Source organism: Boleophthalmus pectinirostris, unplaced genomic scaffold, assembly GCF_026225935.1.
Source record: "Boleophthalmus pectinirostris isolate CB_2022bp ecotype Guang Dong unplaced genomic scaffold, ASM2622593v1 HiC_scaffold_22, whole genome shotgun sequence".
NCBI classification, from domain to species: Eukaryota; Metazoa; Chordata; class Actinopteri; order Gobiiformes; family Gobiidae; genus Boleophthalmus; species Boleophthalmus pectinirostris.
Genome location: NW_026571190.1, coordinates 40695771 through 40721971, shown reverse-complemented (window position 1 = coordinate 40721971; position 26201 = coordinate 40695771). Strand labels below are relative to the sequence as shown.

At 42.2% G+C, this 26201-nt stretch overlaps 1 protein-coding gene across 1 annotated transcript in view; it reads left to right on the top strand.

The window, feature by feature from the left end:
• The window catches only part of LOC110170326 (voltage-dependent T-type calcium channel subunit alpha-1I-like), a 475861-nt gene that overhangs the window by 270245 nt on the left and 179415 nt on the right, over positions 1-26201 (top strand). The window contains exons 19-22 of the mRNA XM_055158519.1: positions 3142-3341; positions 17451-17521; positions 20305-20821; positions 21786-21886. Coding sequence (XP_055014494.1) covers positions 3142-3341; positions 17451-17521; positions 20305-20821; positions 21786-21886 — 889 coding nt within the window. The remainder of the gene's footprint in view (positions 1-3141; positions 3342-17450; positions 17522-20304; positions 20822-21785; positions 21887-26201) is intronic.

The following is a 26201-nucleotide window of genomic DNA, read 5'->3' as shown; positions in this document are numbered from 1 at the left end:
ATACAGACGCAGTAAAATATACTGCAGTAATACAGACACAGTAAAGTACTACAGTAATACAGACGCAGTAAAGTACTAAAGACAGTAATACAGACGCAGTAAAATAACTGCAGTAATTACAGACGCAGTAAAATACTGCAGTAATACAGATGGCAGTAAAAATACTGCAGTAATACAGTCGCAGTAAAGTACTACAGTAATATAGACACGATTAAAGTACTGCAGTAATACAGACACGAGTAAAGTACTGCAGTAATACAGACGCAGTAAAGTATTGCAGTAATACTACAGACGCAGTAAAGTACTACAGTAATACTACAGTAATACAGACAGTAAAGTACTGCAGTAATACAGACGCAGTAAAGTACTGCAGTAATATGAAAGCTCCAAACATAATGAAAACACTTCATACAAGTGACACTGGGTGCAGTCGTCTTGGATTCTATCTCGGAATTCTTCCTCGTTCTCCTCTGAGTTCTTCCAGGTTCCGAGTTTGGGTCGTCTGAGGAAAAGGGGCGTGTCAGTGTCGCGAGGTAACGTCCTCAGACCCCGAGTCAGACGGATAAACGAACGCACCATTAAACTCCACACATCTTCACTAGAATCACTTCAATTTCATCCCTGGAATTGGATTGAACTCTCTACTTATTTATTTGTTAACTGTAGCGTACAATGTTCATTTAAAAAAAAATAAAAATTATACATATCTTTAGTTTGATGCCGTTTTCCAGAAATGCAGCGTATTTTTATCTGACGATGACAGAGTCTTTTCTCAGACCTGACTTTTACTCCGATGCCTTTTCGCCTGAGATCTGATGCTTTTTCATGTGATAACTGCGTCTGATACCTGACGATGTCCTAAAACGAACACCGCAGTAGTGGTTTAACTGGAAAACTACCTCTTCGTGACATCACAACGTGGAACAGAGCACGCTGAGCTTTGGAGATGCATGTGAATGAAACAAAACACGGCTCTAGGATTGTTTTTGAGGACGAAACAACATTACGACACGACTAAAAGCTCAAAAATCAATTCTGTGTCTGATAAAACCTTTAAATAAACTTCTCAAACTAAACAATACGCAAGATTATCGTCCGTAAATGCAAGAATAAATAAAGAATTTGAGAAGCACAGCCCCAAACCACGACCTGTCAGCTTTCTTTTCTTTCTCATCTTTAATTATGCAGACGTTTTCTTTAAGCTCAATGTGAACTACAGCTACAGCAGCCTGAGAGGGTCAAAACTCAAAGGTGAAATTGCCCGAGGACAAAGTGAATACAGCTGGTGTTTTTATACATCCTCCACAAAGTCTTTTTCGTATAAATATTTAAAATCTGAGCAGAACTTTCTCGTGTTTTTGTGGATTTTGTGCAAACTTTGTAGGAAATGTGCTAAGCCTGTCTGTCAAATGAACTCTTCACATTTTCAAAGACTCGCAGCTACAAAACTTTAAAACAAAATACTGAAAATGGTGTGGAAAATGAAGCAGAGATCTTCCCCCGTTTCTCGTCCCGGTTCAGATGAATTAAAAATGGTTTCCACGAGAGGAGATCGGATCTGCTCCGGCTCAGTTTAATTGAAATTGAATCCTTTTGTTGTGTTATCAGTCGAACGGATAATTCAGCTTTAATACAGACGTGTGTCGAAGAAGGAGGGATTTCAGTAGTAACGGTAGAAGTAGAAGTAGTAGCAGTAGTAGGGGCAGTAGTAGTAGTAGTAGTAGTAGTAGTAGTAGTAGTAGTAGCAGTAGTAGGCAGTAGTAGTAGTAGTAGTAGTAGTAGTAGTAGTAGTAGTAAGTAGTAGTAGTAGTAGTAGCAGTAGTAGGGGCAGTAGTAGTAGTAGTAGTAGTAGTAGTAGTAGTAGTAGTAGTAGTAGTAGTAGTAGTAGTAGTAGTAGTAGTAGTAGTAGTAGTAGCAGTAGTAGGTAGCAGTAGTAGTAGTAGTAGTAGTAGTAGTAGTAGTAGTAGTAGTAGTAGTAGTAGTAGTAGTAGTAGTAGTAGTAGTAGTAGTAGTAGTAGTAGTAGTAGTAGCAGTAGTAGTAGTAGTAGTAGTAGTAGCAGTAGTAGTAGTAGTAGTAGTAGTAGTAGAGTAGTAGTAGTAGTAGTAGTAGTAGTAGTAGTCAGTAGTAGTAGTAGTAGTAGCAGTAGTAGTAGTAGTAGTAGTAGTAGTAGTAGTAGTAGTAGTAGTAGTAGGTAGTAGTAGTAGTAGTAGTAGGTAGTAGTAGTAGTAGTAGTAGGTAGTAGTAGGCAGTAGTAGTAGGTAGTAGTAGTAGTAGTAGAGTAGTAGTAGTAGTAGTAGTAGTAGTAGTAGTAGTAGTAGTAGTAGTAGTAGTAGTAGCAGTAGTAGTAGTAGTAGTAGTAGTAGTAGTAGTAGTAGTAGTAGTAGTAGTAGTAGTAGTAGTAGTAGTAGTAGTAGTAGTAGTAGTAGTAGTAGTAGTAGTAGTAGTAGTAGTAGTAGTAGTAGTAGTAGTAGTAGTAGCAGTAGTAGCAGTAGTAGTAGTAGTAGTAGTAGTAGTAGTAGTAGTAGTAGTAGTAGGAGTAGTAGGAGTAGTAGGAGCAATAGTAGTAGTAGTAGTAGTAGTAGTAGTAGTGGCAGTAGTAGTAGTAGTAGGAGCAATAGTTGTATTCGAAGTAGTAATTGAGGTAATAATTGAGGTAGTAGTAGCGGTAGCAGTAACAGTAGTACTAGTTGTGGTTATAGTTGAGGTAGTAGTAGCGGTAGCAGTAACAGTAGTACTAGTTGTGGTTATAGTTGAGGTAGTAGTAGTACTCAGTGTTGGGGAAGTTACTTTAAAAAAGTATTGTTTGCTCGTTACTTGTTACTTCTTTAAAAAGTAATTTTTACTCAGTTACACGCTATGGAAAGTAAAAATGTTTTGGTTACTTGTTACTTTCTGGTGGTAAACTTCATCTGAGGCTGAATACGGCACAAGACCGAGAGTCGACAAGAACAAGAACCGTGAGGGAAAGTTAAAAAAAAAAAACATTTGAAGAGAGATTTGAAGAGGACGTGAAACAGTTCAGAGGTAAACAGGTGAGGTCAGGATCCCCTCGAGGGACCCTTCAGTGAGGAGGTTGCGGGTTAGATTCCTCTCTGTGTTCCTGTGGCAGAGTGGTTATCTTTTTCCGTCTTTGTTTTCAGACCCGAGGATTTGCACTTTGACCCCGAACGGTCACCTGGAGCTGGGCTCACGAGGCTCACGAGGCTCCTACAGCTCCGACCGACGCAGCTGCGGAGAGTCCAGGAAGTCCAGCATCCTGAGCAAAGGCAGCCTGGAGAGGAGGTCCCTGGAGAGGAGGTCCCTGGAGAGGAGGTCCCTGGAGAGGAGGTCCCTGTCTCTGGTGAGGATCTACCGAGTTAAAACCGCAAGCAGCAATAAAGGCCCAGGGTTGTCTCGCACTACACCTGCCCCACAACTGAAACACCGCACTTCATTTTATTGTTGTTGTTGGGGTGTAGTAGTAGTAGTATTAGTAGTAGTAGTAGTAGCAATAGCAGCAGTAGTAGTAGTAGTAGAAGTACTAGTAATAGTAATAGCAGTTGTACAGTAGTATATTAGTAGTAGTAGTAGTAGTAGTAGTAGTAGTAGGCAAGGCAAGGAAAGTTTTCTTTGTATAGCACAATTCATACACAAAGTAATTCAAAGTGCTTTACAGAATAAGAAGTACTTTAAAATCATAATAAAAACAAATCAAAACATAAATAATAGTAGTAGTAGTAACAGTAACAGTAGTAGTAGTAGTAGTAGTAGTAGTAACAGTAACAGTAGTATCAGCAGTAGTAGTAGTAGTAGTAACAGTAACAGTAGTAGTATTAGTAGTAGTAACAGTAACAGTAGTAGTATTAGTAGTAGTAGTAGTAACAGTAACAGTAGTAGTATTAGTAGTAGTAGTAACAGTAACAGTAGTAGTATTAGTAGTAGTAACAGTAGTAGCAGTAGCAGTAGTAGCAGTAGTAGTAGTAGTAGTAGTAGTAGTAGTAGTAGTAGCAGTAGTAGTAGTAGTAGTAGTAGCAGTAGTAGCAGTAGTAGTAGTAGTAGTAGTAGTAGCAGTAGTAGTAGTAGTAGTAGTAGTAGTAGTAGTAGTAGTAGTAGTAGTAGTAGTAGTAGTAGTAGCAGTAGTAGTACAGTAGTAGTAGTAGTACAGTAGTAGTAGTAGTAGTAGTAGTAGTAGTAGTAGTAGTAGTAGTAGTAGTAGTAGTAGTAGTACAGTAGTAGTAGTAGCAGTAACAGTAGTAGTAGTAGTAGTAGTAGTAACAGTAACAGTAGTAGTAGTAGTAGTAGTAGTAGTAGTAGTAGTAGTAGTAGTAGTAGTAGTAGTAGTAGTAGTAGTAGCAGTAGTAGTAGTAGTAGTAGTAGTAGTAGTGGTAGTAGTAGTAGTAGTAGTAGTAGTAGTAGTAGTAGTAGTAGTAGTCAGTAGTAGTACAGTAGTAGTAGTAGTAGTAGTAGTAGTAGTAGTAGTAGCAGTAGTAGTAGTAGTAGTAGTAGTAGTAGTAGTAGTAGTAGTAGTAGTAGTAGTAGTAGTAGTAGTACATGTAGTAGTAGCAGTAGTAGTAGTAGTAGCAGTAGTAGTAGTAGTAGTAGTAGTAGTAGTAGTAGTAGTAGCAGTAGCAGTCTAAAATGCAAAGTATAGTTTTGCGTCGACTCAACGCTCACTGTCAATGTCGTTTTTGGATCTGCGTCAATTTCTGTGCACTGCGATGTAATTCAAAACAGACTCACCATCAGCAGAACACCCCTCTGTCACAGAGAGAACACCCTCTGACACAGAGAGAACACCCCTCTGACACACAGAGAGAACACACCCCTCTGACACAGAGAGAACACCCCTCTGACACAGAGAGAGAACACCCTCTGTCACAGAGAGAAACACCCCTCTGACACAGAGAGAACACCCCTCTGACACAGAGAGAACAGAGAGAACACCCCTCTGACACAGAGAGAACACCCCTCTGTCACAGAGAGAACACCCCTCTGATCACAGAGAGAAACACCCCTCTGACACAGAGAGAACACCCTCTGTCACAGAGAGAACACCCCTCTGACACAGAGAGAACACCCCTCTGTCACAGAGAGAAACACCCTCTGTCACACAGAGAGAACACCCCTCTGACACAGAGAGAACACCCCTCTGTCACAGAGAGAACACCCCTCTGACACAGAGAGAACACCCTCTGTCACAGAGAGAACACCCTCTGACACAGAGAGAAACCCCTCTGACACAGAGAGAACACCCCTCTGACACAGAGAGAACACACCCTCTGACACAGAGAGAACACCCTCTGTCACAGAGAGAGACACACCCCTCTGACACAGAGAGAACACCCCTCTGACACAGAGAGAACACCCCTCTGACACAGAGAGAACACCCTCTGTCACAGAGAGAGAACACCCCTCTGTCACAGAGAGAACACCCCTCTGACACAGAGAGAACACCCCTCTGTCACAGAGAGAACACCCCTCTGACACAGAGAGAACACCCCTCTGTCACAGAGAGAACACCCCTCTGTCACACACTCTGTCACAGAGAGAAACACCCCTCTGTCACAGACAGAGAACACCCTCTGACACAGAGAGAACACCCCTCTGTCACAGAGAGAACACCCCTCTGTCACAGAGAGAGAACACCCCTCTGACACAGAGAGAACACCCCTCTGACACACAGAGAGAACACCCTCTGTCAGAGAGAACAACCCCTCTGTCACAGAGAGAACACCCCTCTGTCACAGAGAGAACACCCCTCTGACACAGAGAGAACACCCCTCTGACACAGAGAGAACACCCCTCTGACACAGAGAGAACACCCCTCTGACACAGAGAGAACACCCCTCTGTCACAGAGAGAACACCCCTCTGACACAGAGAGAACACCCCTCTGACACACACCCTCTGACACAGAGAGAACACCCCTCTGTCACAGAGAGAACACTCATATTCCACTGAGTCGTGTCCTTTAGTCCAACACAAACTGAACCGCAACAGAGACACAATAACGAGCTGTTTTTTTTTTTTTTTTTGAGAGTTTAGTTTATGCAAATGAGTCATGTGGTTTTAAGTTTCATTTCTGTAAAACTTAAACACATATTCTCAAATCTGCATTAAACATATTATTATTCAATGTATCCTGAAAGAAAGGAAAGTGAAGTGCAGTGCCTGTAGAGCGGCGGCGGCGGCGGCGGCGTTGGTAGAGAGGACCAATCACAGCCCTGACTGTCTGCGTCGTTTCCCCGACGTCTGCGTCGTTTCGATGTGTAGTCAGAAAATTTCAGAGGTGCACGTCGGTCGATGCAGAAGCTCTGTGACGACGATTTGATGGACCCTAATTTGGACTTTAGGTGTTGCAGAAGTAGCAGTAGCAGTAGTAGTACTAGTTGTAGTAGTAGTAATAGTAGTAGTTTTTTGTTTTTTGTAAGGTGATTAGATTTAGTAGGTAGTAGTAGTAGTAGTAATAGTAGTAGTAGTAGTAGTAGTAGTAGTAGTAGTAGTAGTAGTAGTAGTAGTAGTAGTAGTAGTAGTAGTAGTAGTAGTAGTAGTGTAGTAGTAGTAGTGTAGTAGTAGTAGTAGTAGTAGTAGTAGTAGTAGTAGTAGTAGTAGTAGTAGTAGTAGTAGTAGTAGTAGTAGTAGTAGTAGTAGTAGTAGTAGTAGTAGTAGTAGTAGTAGTAGTAGTAGTAGTAGTAGTAGTAGTAGTAGTAGTAGTAGTAGTAGTAGTAGTAGTAGTAGTAGTAGTAGTAGTAGTAGTAGTAGTAGTAGTAGTAGTAGTAGTAGTAGTAGTAGTAGTAGTAGTAGTAGTAGTAGTAGTAGTAGTAGTAGTAGTAGTAGTAGTAGTAGTAGTAGTAGTAGTAGTAGTAGTAGTAGTAGTAGTAGTAGTAGTAGTAGTAGTAGTAGTAGTAGTAGTAGTAGTAGTAGTAGTAGTAGTAGTAGTAGTAGTAGTAGTAGTAGTAGTAGTAGTAGTAGTAGTAGTAGTAGTAGTAGTAGTAGTAGTAGTAGTAGTAGTAGTAGTAGTAGTAGTAGTAGTAGTAGTAGTAGTAGTAGTAGTAGTAGTAGTAGTAGTAGTAGTAGTAGTAGTAGTAGTAGTAGTAGTAGTAGTAGTAGTAGTAGTAGTAGTAGTAGTAGTAGTAGTAGAGTAGTAGTAGTAGTAGTAGTAGTAGTAGTAGTAGTAGTAGTAGTAGTAGTAGTAGTAGTAGTAGTAGTAGTAGTAGTAGTAGTAGTAGTAGTAGTAGTAGTAGTAGTAGTAGTAGTAGTAGTAGTAGTAGTAGTAGTAGTAGTAGTAGTAGTAGTAGTAGTAGTAGTAGTAGTAGTAGTAGTAGTAGTAGTAGTAGTAGTAGTAGTAGTAGTAGTAGTAGTAGTAGTAGTAGTAGTAGTAGTAGTAGTAGTAGTAGTAGTAGTAGTAGTAGTAGTAGTAGTAGTAGTAGTAGTAGTAGTAGTAGTAGTAGTAGTAGTAGTAGTAGTAGTAGTAGTAGTAGTAGTAGTAGTAGTAGTAGTAGTAGTAGTAGTAGTAGTAGTAGTAGTAGTAGTAGTAGTAGTAGTAGTAGTAGTAGTAGTAGTAGTAGTAGTAGTAGTAGTAGTAGTAGTAGTAGTAGTAGTAGTAGTAGTAGTAGTAGTAGTAGTAGTAGTAGTAGTAGTAGTAGTAGTGGTAGTGGTAGCAGTAGTAGTAGTAGTAGTAGTAGTAGTAGTAGTAGTAGTAGTAGTAGTAGTAGTAGTAGTAGTAGTAGTAGTAGTAGTAGTAGTAGTAGTAGTAGTAGTAGTAGTAGTAGTAGTAGTAGTGGTAGTAGTAGTAGTAGTAGTAGTATTTTTTGTGTTGAGGTTTGTATCAGTGATTTTTCTGACTGATTATTGTTTCATTTGAACATTTCTGTGATGCAGCGAAGACTTTTGTACGAGATTTTCTATTTAAAAACGCTTTACTGGATCGTGTTATTTTTCTTTTATCAGTAGTTTCAGTTTTCCTGTTTTTCTGTGTGGACGTCTGTAGCCACACACCGTGTTTCGGAGCTTGTATCGTTGCGTGTTTTGGAGCGTGTGTCGGTTTGGAGCGTGTGGAGCGTGTTTGCGTGAGCGTGTTTCGGTGTGTGTTTCGGAGCGTGTTTTGGAGCGTGTTTCGGAGCGTGTTCGGAGCGTGTGGCGTGTTTTGGAGCGTGAGCGTGGCGTGTGAGAGCGTGAAGCGTGTTCCTCTGCTGAGGTGTGTGAGACGGGAGGATTTCAAAAGTCTGAACCCAGAGGCCGAGGGAATCAAAACCAGACAGAATCCAGCGTCCTCCGAGTCTCCGGGGACGAGCTCGAGTTTAACCGTTCTGACTGAAACAACAAAGCCGCCGCAGATAATCTCCTCAGGTGTGAACGCGGCCGCTGACCTCGCTCTCCAGAGGGTGTAACGGGCAGATCCACTGATTTGGATGATCCCACAGAAACTTTTCTAAATGAATTGTGTAACTTTCCTGGTGGAGGGTTCGTCAAACGCTTTTCTCCATGGAGATGTTCATCCTTTGTCTGGAATATTGTTGCCACGTTTACATGAGAGCTTTAATTTTGAATACAAATTTATTCTGCTTTAAAAAGACCATGTAAACGCTTAATTCCTAATGAAAATGATGATTCTGAATTAAACTTAATTCTGAAGTAAGTGGGTGGTTTATTTTGATTTTACAGGTTGTATAGAGGATTTTTTTAAGGGAAGAGAAATACAGCGACAGTCCTTGTGCGCGTTCAGAATCACTGTTGAAGTTTCCTGTCTAGAAGTAATTCAGCGACCGACGCGTCAGTTTTTAGACCCTTCGTCTGCTTCGGTCGCGCCATCGCTGGACGAGATCTCCAAGAATCACCTCAGTTTGTCTTCGCTCCTTTTCCTCTTCTCTTCTTCTTTCAGCGACCTCAAAAACGGACTTTCTTTTGCGGTGAACCGGTCGTGGATTCTCGTCCGCCGTCGCGACAAACTTTGTGCGAAATGCGAGGAAGCGACAGTTCGAAAAAGCCTCTAAGAACCGCTGCGTAAACCACGTAATCCCCGCGCTCCGACGAGTCAGTTATACTAGGGAGTTTGATTGACAACCTAACAGCCAATAGAAAATGAGGCAGCCTCGTTTTCTATTGGCTGATGTTTATCTGGCCTCAACACGTCCACAGTTGATAGATTTTCGTTCTTTTTTTTTTTTGGTCATCATAATTACAAAGCTGCTGCGTCTCTGTAATGGTATTTTAATCTTTCACTGACAGTTTGAAACTAAAAAAAAATCCTCCATACAAACTTTAAAGTCAAATAAATTTATTCCTGGATCCACTGTTGGGCAAGTTACTTTAAATGTGTTATTTATGACTTATTACTGTCATTTCAAAGTAATTCGTTACATTACAATATTACTGTATTTAAAATGTAAGGCATTACATTACTATTACATTACTTTAAGTTAACTGCGAAGATGCTGAACTTTTGCCCCGTATATGGACTGGACCAGGACTAAACCAGGTCTAAACCAGGACTAAATCACAGCTGAACCAGGACTGAACCAGAACTAAACAGGACTCACTGTGGGGACGGGCTCGGGGGTGACGCAGGAGAAAGGAGCGGCTCTGCTCCGCACCTCACGGAGGGAAGAGGAGCTGTCGCCCGATCGTGCTTTACGGACATCGGGCTCCGTGGGCTCGCGGTCCTGATATCAGCAACTGTTTGTGGGGACCAGACCCGGTGCAAGACTCTGCTACAGCGCGTAACTTCTACCTTCCTTCAGCGTGTCCAGAAGTCAACTTTTGTCGAAGAGCGAGCAAGACTTTGTCGACGTCGTCGACGTTCGGGATAACTTGCAAACACAGCACTTCAAACACACAGACAGATCACTTTAAATTTGGCAGCCACGTGTAGTCTAAACCAGGTCTAAACCAGAAACTGACCCACGTCTAAACCAGAACTGTAAAAACCAGGTCTAAACCAGAACTGACCCACGTCTAAACCAGGTCTAAAACCAGAACTGACCCACGACCACGTCTAAACCAGGTCTAAACCAGAACTGACCCACGTCTAAACCAGGTCTAAACCAGAACTGACCCAGGTCTAAACCAGGTCTAAACCAGAAACTGACCCACGTCTAAACCAGGTCTAAACCAGAACTGACCCACGTCTAAACCAGGTCTAAACCAGAACTGACCCACGTCTAAACCAGGTCTAAACCAGGTCTAAACAGAGTGGAGTTCTGTGTCGGTCCTTTTGCTCGTGGTTAACTGAAGGTCTCCACAGCCGCGTCTCTGGCGTTTCACCGCTGCTGATATTGTGGTGATTTTAGGGAATGTGTATGAAGAAAAACCCACCACTTCAATCCAGGTTAAAAAAGCATTGTAATGCGCATTACTCACATTTGTACTGAGTAAAATATTACTACTTTTTCCCTGTAACATTACTGCGTTACAGCTAAATGCAATGCATTACTGTAATGCGTTACTTTTATAACGCGTTACTCCCAACACTGCCTGGATCTTATAAAGGTTTATTCTTCTTAAAAATAATCCCGGTGGTTTGCTTGTGTGCTCGTTGTGTCGCCCTTCTGACACGATCCATTCCTCTCTTCAGACTTTCCTCCACGTCTCTCTGGATTTGTGAGCAGGATGTGGGAGTGGGCTGAGGTAGAACAGCCTCACACTCACTTTGTCTTCTTCCTCCTTCTCCGACACTCTTCCCTTCTCCTCCTCGGCCGACAGACGTAAAGCGTGATGACAGAATTCTCCAGCGGCTGGATTATCATCAGAACCACTGTGGAAAAAGTTTGGATTGCGTTTGTGTCGGCGGCGTAACGACAAACCGAGACGACAGAAAAGCCGGTAGCAGCAGAAGTGTGTGTTTTCTTCCCAAAGACGTAAATCCGTTGGTGTCTTTGTCCAATCAGAACCTTCCCCAGACGCTGAGACACATTAAATAAAGACAATTTAACGAGTTTTCCGTGTAAACCTCGATTTGGAATTATTATTTCCACGGAAACTCAAAGGAGAATATTTTAATTCCGAACTATTAAATTCAACAATTATTTTGGAATGAAAAAAACATCATGTAAATGTTGTAGTTGATCCTAAAGAGGTCGTTACAGATACGATTTTGACGCAAAAGTCAGATTTTTTACAAATAAGCACTAAAATGTCAAAATAAATCCAGGGATAGAGACACGCTTTTATTTTAGACCCATTTACACAAACACACACACACAAACACTATACGCCTGAATGAAGTTGTATCTTTATTTGACGCTTCTATTTTGGACTCGGAGCTCTTTGTTACACACAGTTTGAGTTTGAAAACATTCTACAGAGTTAATTTAAAACCGGTCCGGACGCGGTGAAAGGTCCAGGTCTAATTATGGAGCCACAAACTCTGCACAGACGGTTTAATAAAGTTCATACGGGAGCAGCGGCGGACGGAGGAGGTGACAATTCAAACAGCCAGCGCCTTTCAAAATAAGAGCTGACAGTAAACAGAGCACGGGCCCTTTCACATTAAGAGCGTCTGACAGAAACACGGCTAATTAGAGGCGAGATCAGAGACGGAGGGAGGAGAGGAGACGGGAAGAGTCTGGAAGGAGGACGGCAACGGGAAATAGAAGGAAGAGAGGAGAGAGAGAGGACAGAAAGGAAAGAGGGAGGATGAGAGGGGAGCAATAAACAAAAGGAGAGAGGGAGGAGAAGAGGAGGAGACGACAGAAGGAGACAAGGAGGAGAGGAGGGAAGAGGAGGAGGACAGGAGGAGCAGTAAATGAAAGGAGGAGCAAAGAAGGAGAGGAGGAGACAGGGAGAATGAGAGGAGAGGAGGTGAGAGAGAGGATAAGAAGAGGAGAAAGGACAGAAGGAGACGAGGAGAAAGGACAGAAGGAGAGGAGGAGAAAGGATAGAGGGAATGGAGGAAAGAGGACAGAAGGAGAGGAGGAGAAAGGACCAAAGGAGACGAGGAGAAAGGACAGAAGGAGACGAGGAGAAAGGACAGAAGGAGACGAGGAGAAAGGACAAAAGGAGACGAGGAGAAAGGACAGAGTGAGAGGAGGAAAGAGGACAGAAGGAGAGGAGGAGAAAGGACAAAAGGAGAGGAGGAGAAAGGACAAAAGGAGACGAGGAGAAAGGACAGAAGGAGAGGAGGAGAAAGGACAGGAGGAGAAGAGGGGGGGGGAGGAGAGAGGACAGAAAAGGAGAGAGAAGAGGAGGAGAAAGGACAGAAGGAGAGGAGGAGAGAGGGAGGATAAGAGGTGGAGGAGAGAGGAGTACCAAATAAAAGGAGGAGGAAAGGAGGAGATAGGACAGAATAAGTGGAGGAGAGAGGGATGACGAGAGGACAGAAGGAGAGGAGGAGAGAGGGGGGAAGAGAAGGAAGAGGAGAGAGGGAGAAAGAGAGGAGGCGAGGGAGAGGATGAGAGGAGGAGAAAGGACAGAAGGAGAGGACGAGAGGAGAGAGGGAGGATGAGAGGAGGGAAAAGGAGGAGGAGGAGAGAGGAGCACTGAATGAAAGGAGCAAAGGAGAAGAGAGGAGAGGAGAGGAGGAGAGAGAGAGGAGAGGAGAGGAGGAAGAGGAGAGGAGGAGGGAAGAGGAGAGAGAAGAGGAGAGTTGTGTGCAGACTCCACATGTTGTTCCTGGTGTAACTCTGACCGTGTGTGAAACTCTGCTGCTGATATTTGAATAAAAACATCTGGATTTGGTAAAGAAAACAACAACTAGCATGCTAAGGTGCACTTCCTGATTATCGAAGAGTAAAAAGATTCATATTTAGATGCAGACGTAGGCAGTTCTCGGATCACAGCGTCTCATTTTGTCTCGGACGTTTATGACGATTTTTAAATAAATACATCTGATGGTAAAGGAGACAACTAGCATGCTAACGTGCACTTCCTGATTATTGAAGAGTAAAAAAAAAAACTCATCATAATTCGATGCAGACACAGGCCATTCTCGGGTCACAGCGTCTCATTTTGTCACTGATATTTGTGATGATATTTGAATAAAAACACCTGGAATGGGTAAAGATGCCAATAACTAGCATGCTAACGTGCACTTCCTGATTATTGAAGAATCAAATGCTTCATACTTTAATGCAGACATAGCTCATTCTCATGTCCCAGTGTCTCATTTTGCCCCTGATGTTTGTGAAGACGCAATATTTGAATAAAAACATCTGGATTTGTTAAAGAAAAAACAACAACTAGTATGCTAACGTGCACTTCCTGATTACTGGAGAGTAAAAAGATGTAAACACAGGCCATTCTCGGATCCCAGCGCCTCATTTTGCCCGTGATGTTTATGCTGAGACTAGATTTGAATAAAAAAATAAAACATCTGATGGTGAAGAAAACAACAACTAGTATACTAACGTGCACTTCCTGATTATTGAAGCGTAAAATGTTTCATATTTAGAAGCAGACATGGCTCATTCTCATATCCCAGCGTCTCATTTTTCCCCTGATGTTTCTGAAGATGCTATATTTGAATTAAAACATCTGGATTTGGTAAAGAAAACAACAACTAGCATGCTAAGGTGCACTTCCTGATTATCGAAGAGTAAAAAGATTCATATTTAGATGCAGACGTAGGCTATTCTCGGATCACAGTGCCTCATTTTGTCTGGGACGTTTATGCCGATTTTTAAATAAATACATCTGATGGTAAAGGAAACAACTAGCATGCTAACGTGCACTTCCTGATTACTGGAGAGTAAAAACACTTCATATTTAGATGCAGACATAGCTTATTCTCAGTTTCTAGCGTCTCATTTTGCCCCTGATGTTTCTGAAGATGCTATATTTGAATAAAACATCTGGATTTAGTAACGAAAACAACTAACTAGCATGCTAAGGTGCACTTCCTGATTACTGGAGAGTAAAAGATTCTTGGATCACAGCATCATGTTAATGATGAGGCTAGATTTGAATAAAAAAAATGGTAAAGAAAACAACAACTAGCATGCTAACGTGCCCTTCCTGATTACTGGAGAGTAAAAAGACGCAAACACAGGCAGTTCTCGGATCACAGCGTCTCATTTTCCCCCAATGTTTATGCTGAGGCTAGATTTGAATTAAAAAAAATAAAACATCTGATGGTAAAGAAAACAACAACTAGTATGCTAACGTGCACTTCCTGATTTTTGGTGAGTAAAAGACGCAGACACAGGCCTTTTTCAGATCCCAGCTTCTCATTTTGCCCCTGATGTTTGGGATGAGGCTATATTTGAATAAAAACATCTGGATTTGGTAAAGTAAAAACAACAACTAGCATGCTAAGGTGCACTTCCTGATTATCGAAGAGTAAAACACTTCATAATTAAATGCAGACGTAGGCCATTCTTGGATCGCAGCGTCACATTTTACCCCTGATGTTTATGATGATATAATATTTGTATACAAACATCTGGAACTAATGGTAAAGTAATAATAACTAGCATGCTAATGTGCACCTCCTGATTACTGGAGAATTAAAAAATACACTTCTTCACTTAATTCTATGCAGATATAGGCCATTGTCTGATCGCAGCATCACATTTTGCCCCTGATGTTTGTGACAATCTTTGAATAAAAACATCTGATGGTAAAGAAAGCAACAACTAGCATTCTAATTTGCACTTCCTGATTATTGGAGAGTAAAATGTTTCATATTTAAATGCAGACATAGCTCATTCTCATGTCCCAGTGTCTCATTTTGCCCCTGATGTTTCTGAAGATGCTATATTTGAATAAAAACATCTGGATTTGATTTAAAAAAACAACTAACTAGCATGCTAACGTGCACTTCCTGATTACTGGAGAGTAAAAAGACGCATACACAGGCCATTCTAAGATCCCAGCGCCTCATTTTGCCCCTGATGTTTGGGATGAGGCTATATTTGAATAAAAACATCTGGATTTGGTAAAGAAAAAACAACAACTAGCATGCTAACGTGCTCTTCCTGATTATCGAAGAGTAAAACGCTTCATAATTAGATGCAGACATAGCTCATTCTCAGGTCCCAGCTTCTCATTTTTCCCCTTACATTTGTGATGAGGCTATATTTGAATAAAACATCTGGATTTGGTAAAGAAAAAACAACAACTAGCATGCTAACGTGCACTTCCTGATTATTGGAGAGTAAAAAGACGCAAACACAGGCAGTTCTCGGATCACAGCGTCTCATTTTGCCCCTGATGTTTATGATGAGACTATATTTGAATGAAAAAATACAACATCTGATGGTAAAGAAAACAACAACTAGTATGCTAACGTGCACTTCCTGATTATCGAAGCGTAAATGTTTCATATTTAAATGCAGACATTGGTCATTCTCATATCCCAGTGTCTCATTTTGGCCCTGATGTTTCTGAAGACGCTATATTTGAATAAAAACATCTGGATTTGGTAAAGAAAAAACAACAACTAGCATGCTAACGTGCACTTCCTGATTACTGGAGAGTAAAAAGACGCATACACAGGCCATTCTAAGATCCCAGCGCCTCATTTTGCCCCTGATGTTTGGGATGAGGCTATATTTGAATAAAAACATCTGGATTTGGTAAAGAAAAAACAACAACTAGCATGCTAACGTGCACTTCCTGATTACTGGAGAGTATAAAGACGCAGACACAGGCTGTTCTTGAATCCCAGCGTCTCATTTTGCCCCTGATGTTTCTGAAGACGCTATATTTGAATAAAACATATGGATTTAGTAAAGAAAACAACTAACTAGCATGCTAACGAGCACTTCCTGATTACTGGAGAGTAAAAAGACGCAGACACAGGCCTTTCTCAGATCCCGGCGCCTCCGTTTTACCCCCGGACCTCCCCGCGTCCGTCTACACGCCCGTTCACAAAAGTTTCCCCCCCCCCGTTAACGCCGCCTGATCCCGGCGCGTTTTTTCACACCGCCCGCGCTCGCCCCCGCTCCGTTGCCGTGACGACGCGCGGCGCACAGGTTCCGTTTGGCGGCGTCCCGGGGCGTCTCGCTGCGAGGCATACGTTTCCCCGAGTAAAACATATAATTAGTCCCTGCACGCTGAGAGCATCAAAGAACAGAAACAAACAGAGACTGGTTACGGCGCGAGGACTGAGGCGAGGCCAGAGCCGCCGCCGCCGCCGCCGCCGCCGCCGAGACAACCGGCAATTTATGTGTGAACGGACTCGCGGAAAGTGTGAGAAAGACGAGAGAAAATACGACTTCGAGGTGTAATTTTGTGCGGTTTTGGACGGAGGAGTCGGAGGAGTCGCTGCAAAAAGCAACATCTAAAAATGACTCCACGAAAGAAGGTCTGAGCGAGTGAAAACATCAATGAAAAATACATGTGTTTTTCTTCATTCAAACAACATTAGAATCTGTTTCTTGCTTCTTCTTCAAGTGAAACAAAATTAATTTTTATGTTTTAATCACACAAAGTCTGAGTCCATTAGGAAACACTTTTATTTGTCAAGGGAAATTTACTCACATCCTGATAAAAACTTTCTTAATTTGTGTTGCTTTAACTTGGAGAGAGTTTTGTTTTTGCCCTGAAGAGCCAATCTGTCTGCTCCTGTCTGCACCTGTCTGCTCCTGTCTGCACCTGTCTGCTGTCTGCTACCTGTCTGCACCTGTCTGCTCCTCTGTCTGCCCTGTCTGCTCCTGTCTGCTCTGTCTGCTCCTGTCTGCTCCTGTCTGCTCTGTCTGTCCTGTCTGCACCTGTTGCTCCTGTCTGCTCCTGTCTGCACCTGTCTGCTCCTGTCTGCTCCTGTCTGCACCTGTCTGCTCCTGTCTGCTCCTGTCTGCTCCTCTGGCTCTGCTCCTGTCTGTTTCTCTACTCCTGTCTGTGCCTGTCTGCTCCTGTCTCTGCTCCTGTCTGTTTCTTTGCTCCTGTCTGCACCTGTCTGCTCCTGTCTGCTCCTGTCTGTTTCTCTGTTGCTCCTGTCTGCTGTCTGCTCCTGTCTCCTCCTCTGTCTCTGCTCCTGTCTGCTCCTGTCTGCTCCTGTCTGCTCCTGTCTGCTCTGTCTGTCTCTGTCTCCTGTCTGCTCCTGTCTGCTCCTGTCCTGTCTCCTCCTCTGTCTCTGTCTCCTGTCTGCTCCTGTCTCTCCTGTCTGTTGTCTTTGCTCCTGTCTGCTCCTGTCTGCTCCTGTCTGTCTCCTCCTGTCTGCTCCTGTCTGCTCCTGTCTGCTCCTGTCCTGTCTGCTCCTGTCTGCTCCTGTCTGTCTGCTCCTGTCTGCTCCTGTCTGTCTGTCTACTGTCTGCTTCTGTCTGCTCCTGTCTCTGCTCCTGTCTGCTCCTGTCTGCCCCTGTCTGCTCCTGTCTTCTCCTGTCTGCTCCTGTCTACCTGTCTCTCTGTCTCTGCTCCTGTCTGCTCCTGTCTGTCTGTCTGCTCCTGTCTGCTCCTGTCTCTCCGTCTGCTCCTGTCTGCTCTCTGCTCCTGTCTACTCCTGTCTGCTCCTGTCTGCTCCTGTCTGCTCCTGTCTCTTTAACAGTTCACTTTCTTCCTTTTTCTTTAATCTCCTTGTTCTGTTTCTTTTCCAGCGTCACGGCCGCAGTTCCAACTACCACAACTGGGGGCGCCCTTTACCTCCACACACCGGGTGGAGCCGAAGGTAAAACGTTCTTCTGTTTCTGATCCTAAACGCAACAGTCACGAGAACAAGAACAAGAACAAGAACAGAACAGAACAGAACAGAGCAGAGTGTTTTCAGTCTGAGAGTAGAACTCAGCCTAAATCTGCAGGGTTTTTGTGAATGAATGAAACAAACAACAGAAAATGGTGTAATAAAATGAAAAGTTAAATGAGTATAGACTTTTTTTTGGCCGGAAGTGCTCGCTGTAGGGTAAACGTCACTTCCGGTTAATGTCTTTCTGTGGCAAAATACCGGTGTAAATGTGTGTCATATTCTCCAGCAGCTTCGTAAATCTGACCCATCACCAAATCTTCAACCAAAAAGAAGAATTTATCCACAACTATCACGAGAAGAAAGATGAAAACTTAAAGGAGAACAACGACCAGCGTTAGTGATACACTGAACAAAACTAACATTATGATCATGAATAAAACAGAAGCAACTTGTTCACTCAGACTGATTCTAGAATTAAAATGATAGAAAAATGGATTTCATGATGTCGATATTAACAAAGATTTGTGCAGATCGAAAGCGAGACATCTCTAGGACCATAACGTTTGTGGTAGGGATGGGCATGATTAATTAATTAATCGATAATTGATCATTAAGAATTTCATCGATTACATTCATTTTAATCAACAAACTGAATGTATGTTTGTGTGTCGTGATCAAACAGGTGTGTACATGTGTCTCTGCATCAGAAGGAGCGACACACAAACAGTGGGTCAGTCTGTAACGAACCGAAGCACAAATGTGGATTTAACCAGGATTTGTAGAAGAAATTCCACACTTTCCGTTGCGTTGGGACAAGTGTGAGTCCATGTGCACAGTGGATAAAGCAGCACATATGTTTCTGTGTCCAGTGGGAAAAAGTTTTTCCAGGTGAGAGTCGCTCAATGTGGATGACGAGGCCCCGCCCCCCTCCCCCCGTACGCTGTCCTGGTTTTTGACAAACACAAATCTGGTCACACTGACCTGTATTCACCTGAGTCATGTCTTTTAATCCAACACAAGTTGAACCACATCAGCGACACAAGAGCTGGAGTTTTATCTTCACTTAGTTTATGTAAATTAGTGATGTGGTTTTAAGTTTTGTTTCTGTGAGATTTGAACAAAACTGAATTAAACACATTATAATGTCAAACAGCTGATGTGGATCTAGAGTCGTTATGTTTATATGTCGTAAAGTTGAATTTATTTATGCAGATTAGTGCAGATAGTAATAATAATGATGATCATTTTAATATAAAAACATTAATGATTAATCGATAATCGATCGTTAATTCTTCCAACGATCGATTAAGAAAATTTCATTGAATGCCCGTCCCTAGTTTGTGGACCTTGTTGGTTGAAGATTTGGTGATGGGACAGATTTATGAAGCTGCTGGAGAAAACATGTATTCCGAATTTCGGACTTCCAGTCAGTGGGAAGGATCCTCTGAAAAAGTGAGCATCAAACCTCCATGTTTGTTTTCCCAGTGGGATGAGTCTATTGACAAAGTCGATCTTTTCAAGTCTTTTGAACCATATCACTTTTGTTTCTGGTTCTGATATTGTCATATTTTAGTTTTGGGATTCGGACATCGTAATTTTGTGGTTGTTGGATCCTAAAAGCGGAAAATGGGCTTCGGAAGTTTGTGAACTTCATAAATACAAAAGTGAATCAGATGTGTGTGACTCAAACCTCTGTTCACACTGTTTCTCTTCCCAACGGAATTGAAAAATAGTGAAAGGTGAAGGTGATGGGCAGGATTGATCCACAGGAAGAACCAACAAGGAAACATTTGTCTGACTAAGAAATCATCCTGAGTTTACAGAGAACATTTTGTATGTGGAGCGACGACAAAACAAAATCGGGTTTGTTAATGTAGAGGAGCAGAAGACAAACAGACTGAGCTGCACTTTCTTGTTCTTGTGGTTTTACACAAACATCACGTCTTGGTCTTTGCAGTGGAAGGTGTTTCTTGGTGAACAGTTGGAGCCTTTCACTTTGGCGTTGACTTTTTAAATTCATAACCGAGGTTGAGCGACGGATCAGGATTTTGTTTTGTTGTCGCTCCACATACAAAATGTTCTCTGTAAACTCAGGATGATTTCTTAGTCAGACAAATGTTTCCTTGTTGGTTCTTCCTGTGGATCAATCCTGCCCATCACCTTCACCTTTCACTATTTTTCAATTCCGTTGGGAAGAGAAACAGTGTGAACAGAGGTTTGAGTCACACACATCTGATTCACTTTTGTATTTATGAAGTTCACAAACTTCCGAAGCCCATTTTCCGCTGTTTGGATCCAACAACCACACAATTACGATGTCCGAATCCCAAAACTAAAATATGACAATATCAGAACCAGAAACAAAAGTGATATGGTTCAAAAGACTTGAAAAGATCGACTTTGTCAATAGACTCATCCCACTGGGAAAACAAACATGGAGGTTTGATGCTCACTTTTTCAGAGGATCCTTCCCAGTGTGAATTGCACGATGACCAGAAGTCCAAAATTCGGGATTCATGTTCACAACAGACATTTACAGAGACATTTTGCCACAGAAAACCATTAACCAGACGTTCTTCAAACCTATATCGACACACTTCTGGATGTTGTCAAAAAGGTCTATTGTACTAAATCAACTTTTTTGAGGTTTCTACCGTGTTATAAAGTTCCCTCAACAAAATGTCCATGTCTGAGTGTCAGTTTTCCTCCTCGTCGTCGTCGTCGTCGTCGTCGTCGTGTGTTTGAGCGTCTCTTTTCTCTCTGTGCAGGTCGAGCTCCAACAGTCTGGGCAGGAGGAGTTATGGTCTGGTGGGGGGCAGCCTGCGCATCCACAGCAGCCGCTCCCCGCACCCCTTCCCCTTCGCCCCGGAGCAAGAGTCCCTCCTGTCCCACCCGGCCTTACCCCACCACAACACCTACCACCACCCCCACTCTGGCCAGCCCCCGCCCCCTCCGCTCGCCCGCAACTACGGCACCAGGCGGGACCGGCGGGCGCTGTCCCTGGAGCTGCCCGAGAACCTGCTGAGAAACGCCAACGTGGGCAACGCGGCCAACGTGGCGAACGCTCCTCCTCCTCCGGTCGGACTCGCCCACGGCCCGCAGGACTCGGGGCGGAGGAGCGGCGGGTCGGGGGCGGGGTCGGTCACGGGGGGGTCGGTGTTGGGGTACGGGGCGGATCACAGGGACTGTAACGGGAAAGCGCCGCACACGACGCTCATCGCCGACGTTTATCCTCAAGTGAACGCTCGCAAAGACCGAGCCGACCTGGACGAAGAGACGGACTACGTAAGAAAATGAAATATTTACAGAATGAATAATCAAAATACAGGACAGACAGATTTTCAGGTTTTTGTTTTGCAGATTTTTGTTTTTAGATTTTCAGGTTTATGTTTTGCAGATTTTCGTTTTTTGTAGATTTTCGGATTTTTGTTTTTCATATTTTCATGTTTTTGTTTTTCATACTTTCAGGGTTTTTGTTTTTCAGATTTTTTTTTTTTTTTTATTCAGATTTTGGAGGTTTTATTTTTGCAGATTTTCAGGGTTTTGTTTGTGCAGGTTTTCTGGTTTTTGGTTTTCAGATTTTCGGGTTTTTGCTTTTCGGATTTTCAGGTTTTGTCTTTACATTTTCAGGTTTTGTTTTTTACATTTTCAGGTTTTTTTTCTTCAGATTTTCTGTTTTGTTTTGCAGATTTTTGGATTTTTGTTTTGCAGATTTTTGGGGTTTTGTAGATTTTCGGGGTTTTGTTTGTGCAGGTTTTCAGTTTTTTGTTTTTCAGATTTTCAGGCTTTTGATTTTTAGATTTTCGGGTTTTTGTTTTGCAGATTTTCGGTGTTTTGTTTTGCAGATTTTTGGATTTTTGTTTTTCAGATTTTCAACATTTAGTTTTTCAGATTTTCGAGTTTTTGTTTTTTGGGAGATTTTCGATTTTTGTAGATTTTTTTATTTTATTTTTCAGATTTTCTTACTTTTACGATAATGGCTTGAACTTTCTAAACCTGAAAATTCCGTAAAGTTTGTGTAAAATAACGGAGCGGAGGAGCAGATGTTGGAGTCAGGTGTTCTGCAGCTCGGGCAGGAGGCTTTTTTTGGCCCCAGTTCCAGGAGTTGTTTTTCCGACTTGTGTGAGCGTTTTCGTGCGTTTTTGTGCATTTTTGAACTGGGAAAAACATGTTTCCGGATTCCCCGAGGAGCACTGGAACGCGGCATTATTCCGCGGTGTTTACGTTGGGTGTTGTTGTGTCTGTGCAGAGCATCTGTTTCCGGGTGCAGAAGATGATGGAGGCGTACAAACCCGACTGGTGCGAGAGCCGAGAGGACTGGTCTGTTTACCTCTTCTCCCCACACAACAAGTCAGTACCACATTCATTTATTCATTGATTGATTGATTGATTGATTTATTTATTTATTTATTAGTCTATTTCAAACAGTGTTGGGGAGTAACAGATTACATGTACCAGAGTAATCAGAGTACAAATGATGAGTAACTGTATTCAGTTACAGTTACTGTTTCAGTGAGTGGGAATTGGATTACAGTTACTTTGTTGAAATAAATGGATTACACAGAGGGATTTTCCTGTTTTCCTAACCCCACCCCTTTTTTTTGTTGTCTTTTTTTCGGTAATTTCACTCATTGCCAGAAACTAAACTAGATCTAAACCAGGTCTAAACCAGGTCTAAACCAGGTCTAAACCAGGACTAAAACCAGGTATAAACTAGATCTAAACCAGGACTAAAACCAGGTCTAAACTAGATCTAAACCAGGTCTAAACCAGGTCTAAACCAGGTCTAAACCAGGTTCTAAACCAGGAAACTTAAACCAGGTCTAAACCAGGTCTAAACTAGATCTAAACTAGACCTAGAACAGGTCTAAACTGGGACTAAAACCAGTCTAAACCAAGTCTAAACCAGTTCTAAACTAGTTCTAAACTAAACTAGTTCTAAACCAGGTCTAAAATAGATCTAAACCAGGTCTAAACCAGGTCTAAACCAGGTCTAAACCAGGACTAAACCAGGACTAAAACCAGGTCTAAACTAGATCTAAACCAGGTCTAAACCAGGTCTAAACTAGGATCTAAACCAGGTCTAAACCAGGTCTAAACCAGGTCTAAACTAGATCTAAACCAGGTCTAAACCAGGTCTAAAACCAGGTCTAAACTAGATCTAAACCAGGTCTAAACCAGGTCTAAAAGTCTAAACCAAGGTCTAAAACCAGTCTCTCTAAACCAGGTCTAAAATGAGTCTAAACCAGGTCTAAACTAGATCTAAACTAGACCTAAATCAGGTCTAAACCAGGACTAAACAGGTCTTAGTCCTGTTCTAGTCCTGGTCTCAGTCCTGGTTTTGTTATTTAGATTTTATTTTGAAAAACGAATAACAATACATGGATTTGACGTTTGTGTCTTGTTGATAACGTGTAGGTGGATGAATGAACTTTGACCGTTCAGACTGAAGTCACATGTTAAAAGATCAGATATGTATCAGTTTCAGGAGCACATGTCCAAGGCTGCGTTCAGTCTGCAGGGCTTAATGGTCAATTCGAATTTTTTTTTGTGAAATCCCAAATTTTTTGCGATGTTTTTTGTATGTGATCTCCAGTGTGAACATTAAATGGTCCAAAAGTGTCCCGCATGTGCACTGGAGACACGACGATGACGTCACACACACAGTGAGTGTGTTCAGTGTTGACGGAAATCACCTAAACTTTGGGCTCATCTCCCAAAATCTGGTCCAGTTCTTGGTAAAATATTCAGGTTACACGTCCACGGCCGCTTCATTTGTTTGAGTCTTTATCCTCCTTGTGTTTGACTCACAGGTTCTTTATTTTTGGTTGACTTTGGAGGCAGGTCCTTTGACGCTCATTTCAAAAAACGCCCAGTTCCGATAAGACCCCTCCAGTCCTGAATACAGAGATCCCCCCAAATATGAATAAACTCTCTAACCTCGCTTTCCCTCCATCGATGAGACTCTGAGTCTAACGTGTAGGTGGATGAATGTGACCTGACTGTTCAGACTGAAGTCACATGTCAAAAGATCAGATATGTATCAGTTTCAGGAGCAAATATCCAAGGCTGCGTTCACACTGCACCTGAAGTGACCCAAATCTGATTTTTTGTCTCTATGTTCCTGTATCTGATCTTTTAATGTCAGTCTGAACCACACAGATCTGATTTTTTCAAACATGACCCAGGACACTTGGATCTGTGCTCCTGAAACTGATACATATCTGATCTTTTGACATGTGACTTCAGTCTGAACGGTCAAAGTGCATTCATCCACCTACACGTTATCAACAAGACACAAACGTCACTATTCTGCACTGAAGTAGGAGAAAATTGTTAATGAACTCTGTGTGACTGAAGTGAAGCACATCTCCACTCACCACAAAACACCACGACCAAAAACCTCGTCCTTCTCCTTCTCAATCTCCTCCTTAAAACAAGTAAGTTGTTCATGTTGTGGCTCCGGTACGAGAGGAACTTTAAAATCTCCAGGTGCTCGATGCTGCGTCCATGTTTGTTCAACTTGTGTAAACACAGAGACGCTCGCTGCGGTTGACGTCGTCGTGTCTCCAGTGTCACATGTGGGACACTTTTGGACCGTTTAATGTTCACACTGGAGTCACACACAAGCAGTGTTGGGAAGGTGACTTTTAAAATGTAATCCCCTACAGATTACAGATTACACACACCAAAATGTAGTTTGTAACATAATCCACTTACTTAAAGTGAGTAATGTAATCTGATTACTTTGGATTTGTTGTAGAGAAACAAAGACGAGGAAATCTTCACATAAGAAGTTTTGTCTGATAAAAGAAAATGAAAACTCCAGACTGAACCAAATAAAAAATATTATTGACCTGGACCTGGTTTAGACCTGGTTTAGTCCTGGTTTAGTCCTGGTTTAGACCTGGTTTTAACCTGGTTTTAGACCTGGTTTAGTCCTGGTTTAGTCCTGGTTTAGACCTGGTTTTAGACCTGGTTTTAGACCCGGTTTAGTCCTGGTTTAGACCTGGTTTTAGACCCGGTTTAAACCTGGTTTAGTCCTGGTTTAGACCTGGTTTTAGACCTGGTTTTAGACCTGGTTTAGTCCTGGTTTAGACCTGGTTTAGTCCTGGTTTAGACCTGGTTTAGACCTGGTTTAGTCCTGGTTTAGACCTGGTTTTAACCTGGTTTTAGACCCTGTTTAGACCTGGTTTAGTCCTGGTTTAGTCCTGGTTTAGACCTAGTTTAGACCTGGTTTAGTCCTGGTTTAGACCTGGTTTTAACCTGGTTTTAGACCCAGTTTAGACCTGGTTTAGACCTGGTTTAGACCTGGTTTAGACCTGGTTTAGTCCTGGTTTAGACCTGGTTTAGACCTGGTTTAGACCTGGTTTAGTGTCCGGCAATGAGTGGAATTACCGAGAAAAACCCCCCAAAAAGGTTTAGCCCAAAATGTGAAAACAGGAAAATCCCTCTGTGTAATCCATTTATTTCAACAAAGTAACTGTAATCCAATTACCTGTAACTGAATACAGTTACTCATCATTTGTACTCTGATTACTCTGGTACATGTAATCTGTTACTCCTCGACACTGTACAAGTCCCATGTAATTGGTTGTTTTTCAGTTTGTATTTAGTTTTACTTTTTCACTCTGAGGTTTCTTGTCTCTGTCTTTCACCTGGAAACCATTTTCAGCGCTATTTTTACAGTTTCTCCGAAGCGAGTTATGAAAGCTCCATAGAAAAAACCCTTTGGTGACAGAATAAGAGCCTGACCGCCGCCGCGCTCCCTCCTGCCTCAAACTCACACCTGGTTTTTAAAGCCCTCGGAGTGGAATGCATTGACCTTTTTCCTTTTAGCGCGGCTCCACTCGGTTCGTTTCAAAGTGCGCCGCCGTTTGGCATTTGGTCCCAGGTAACCGAGCCCGAGCGTCCGGGTCAGAGGTCAGGAGCGGTCAGGAGGAGCCACGGCGAAGAGTCAAAACATTTAAGATTTTCATGGCCTGATTTCCCAAACTGAGCTTCCCCAGATACTCAGGTTTCTATGGTAACCGCGATTAAAGACAAATGTCAGTTTTGAAATTGACTTTGTTTTCTGATCTGTGTTCCAATGCAGTTTCCTCATCAAACGTGCACGATTATCTGGAGTTGTCTTTTTGTTTCATTCACACACGTTTAACGCACAAACCCTGCAGATTTAGGCCGATTCTCTCAAACTGAAAACATCTTCACACTGCACAAAAGCTCAGCCAAAAATGAAGATATAAACACTTAAATCTATCAGAAAATGACGTCAACTGTTCATGCAGCAAGATCATTTTTAAACTAAACGACCTCTAGACTCGAGTGAAGCGTCTCAGAACTGGACCCGGTCAAGCAGAAGTAAACAACAAGGCCAAAAATTCAAGTTCATTGATCTGATATAAAAATGTATTGAACAGATACATATGTTCTCTAGTTTATCAAACTGTTGACCTTTTTTCTGTACCATTTTTGGTTCTAAAGTTCCATATGTTTTAAACAGACCATGTATGAAACATGGAACAAAAACTATTTCCCAAATTTCAAAAACCCAAAAATCATGTAAATAAATGGATGTATTTCATCATATCTTGTGTTATTCCATCTTTGAACTGTTGATGAAGGGACATGATTTAAAAAATATATATTTAAAATGATAAAAATG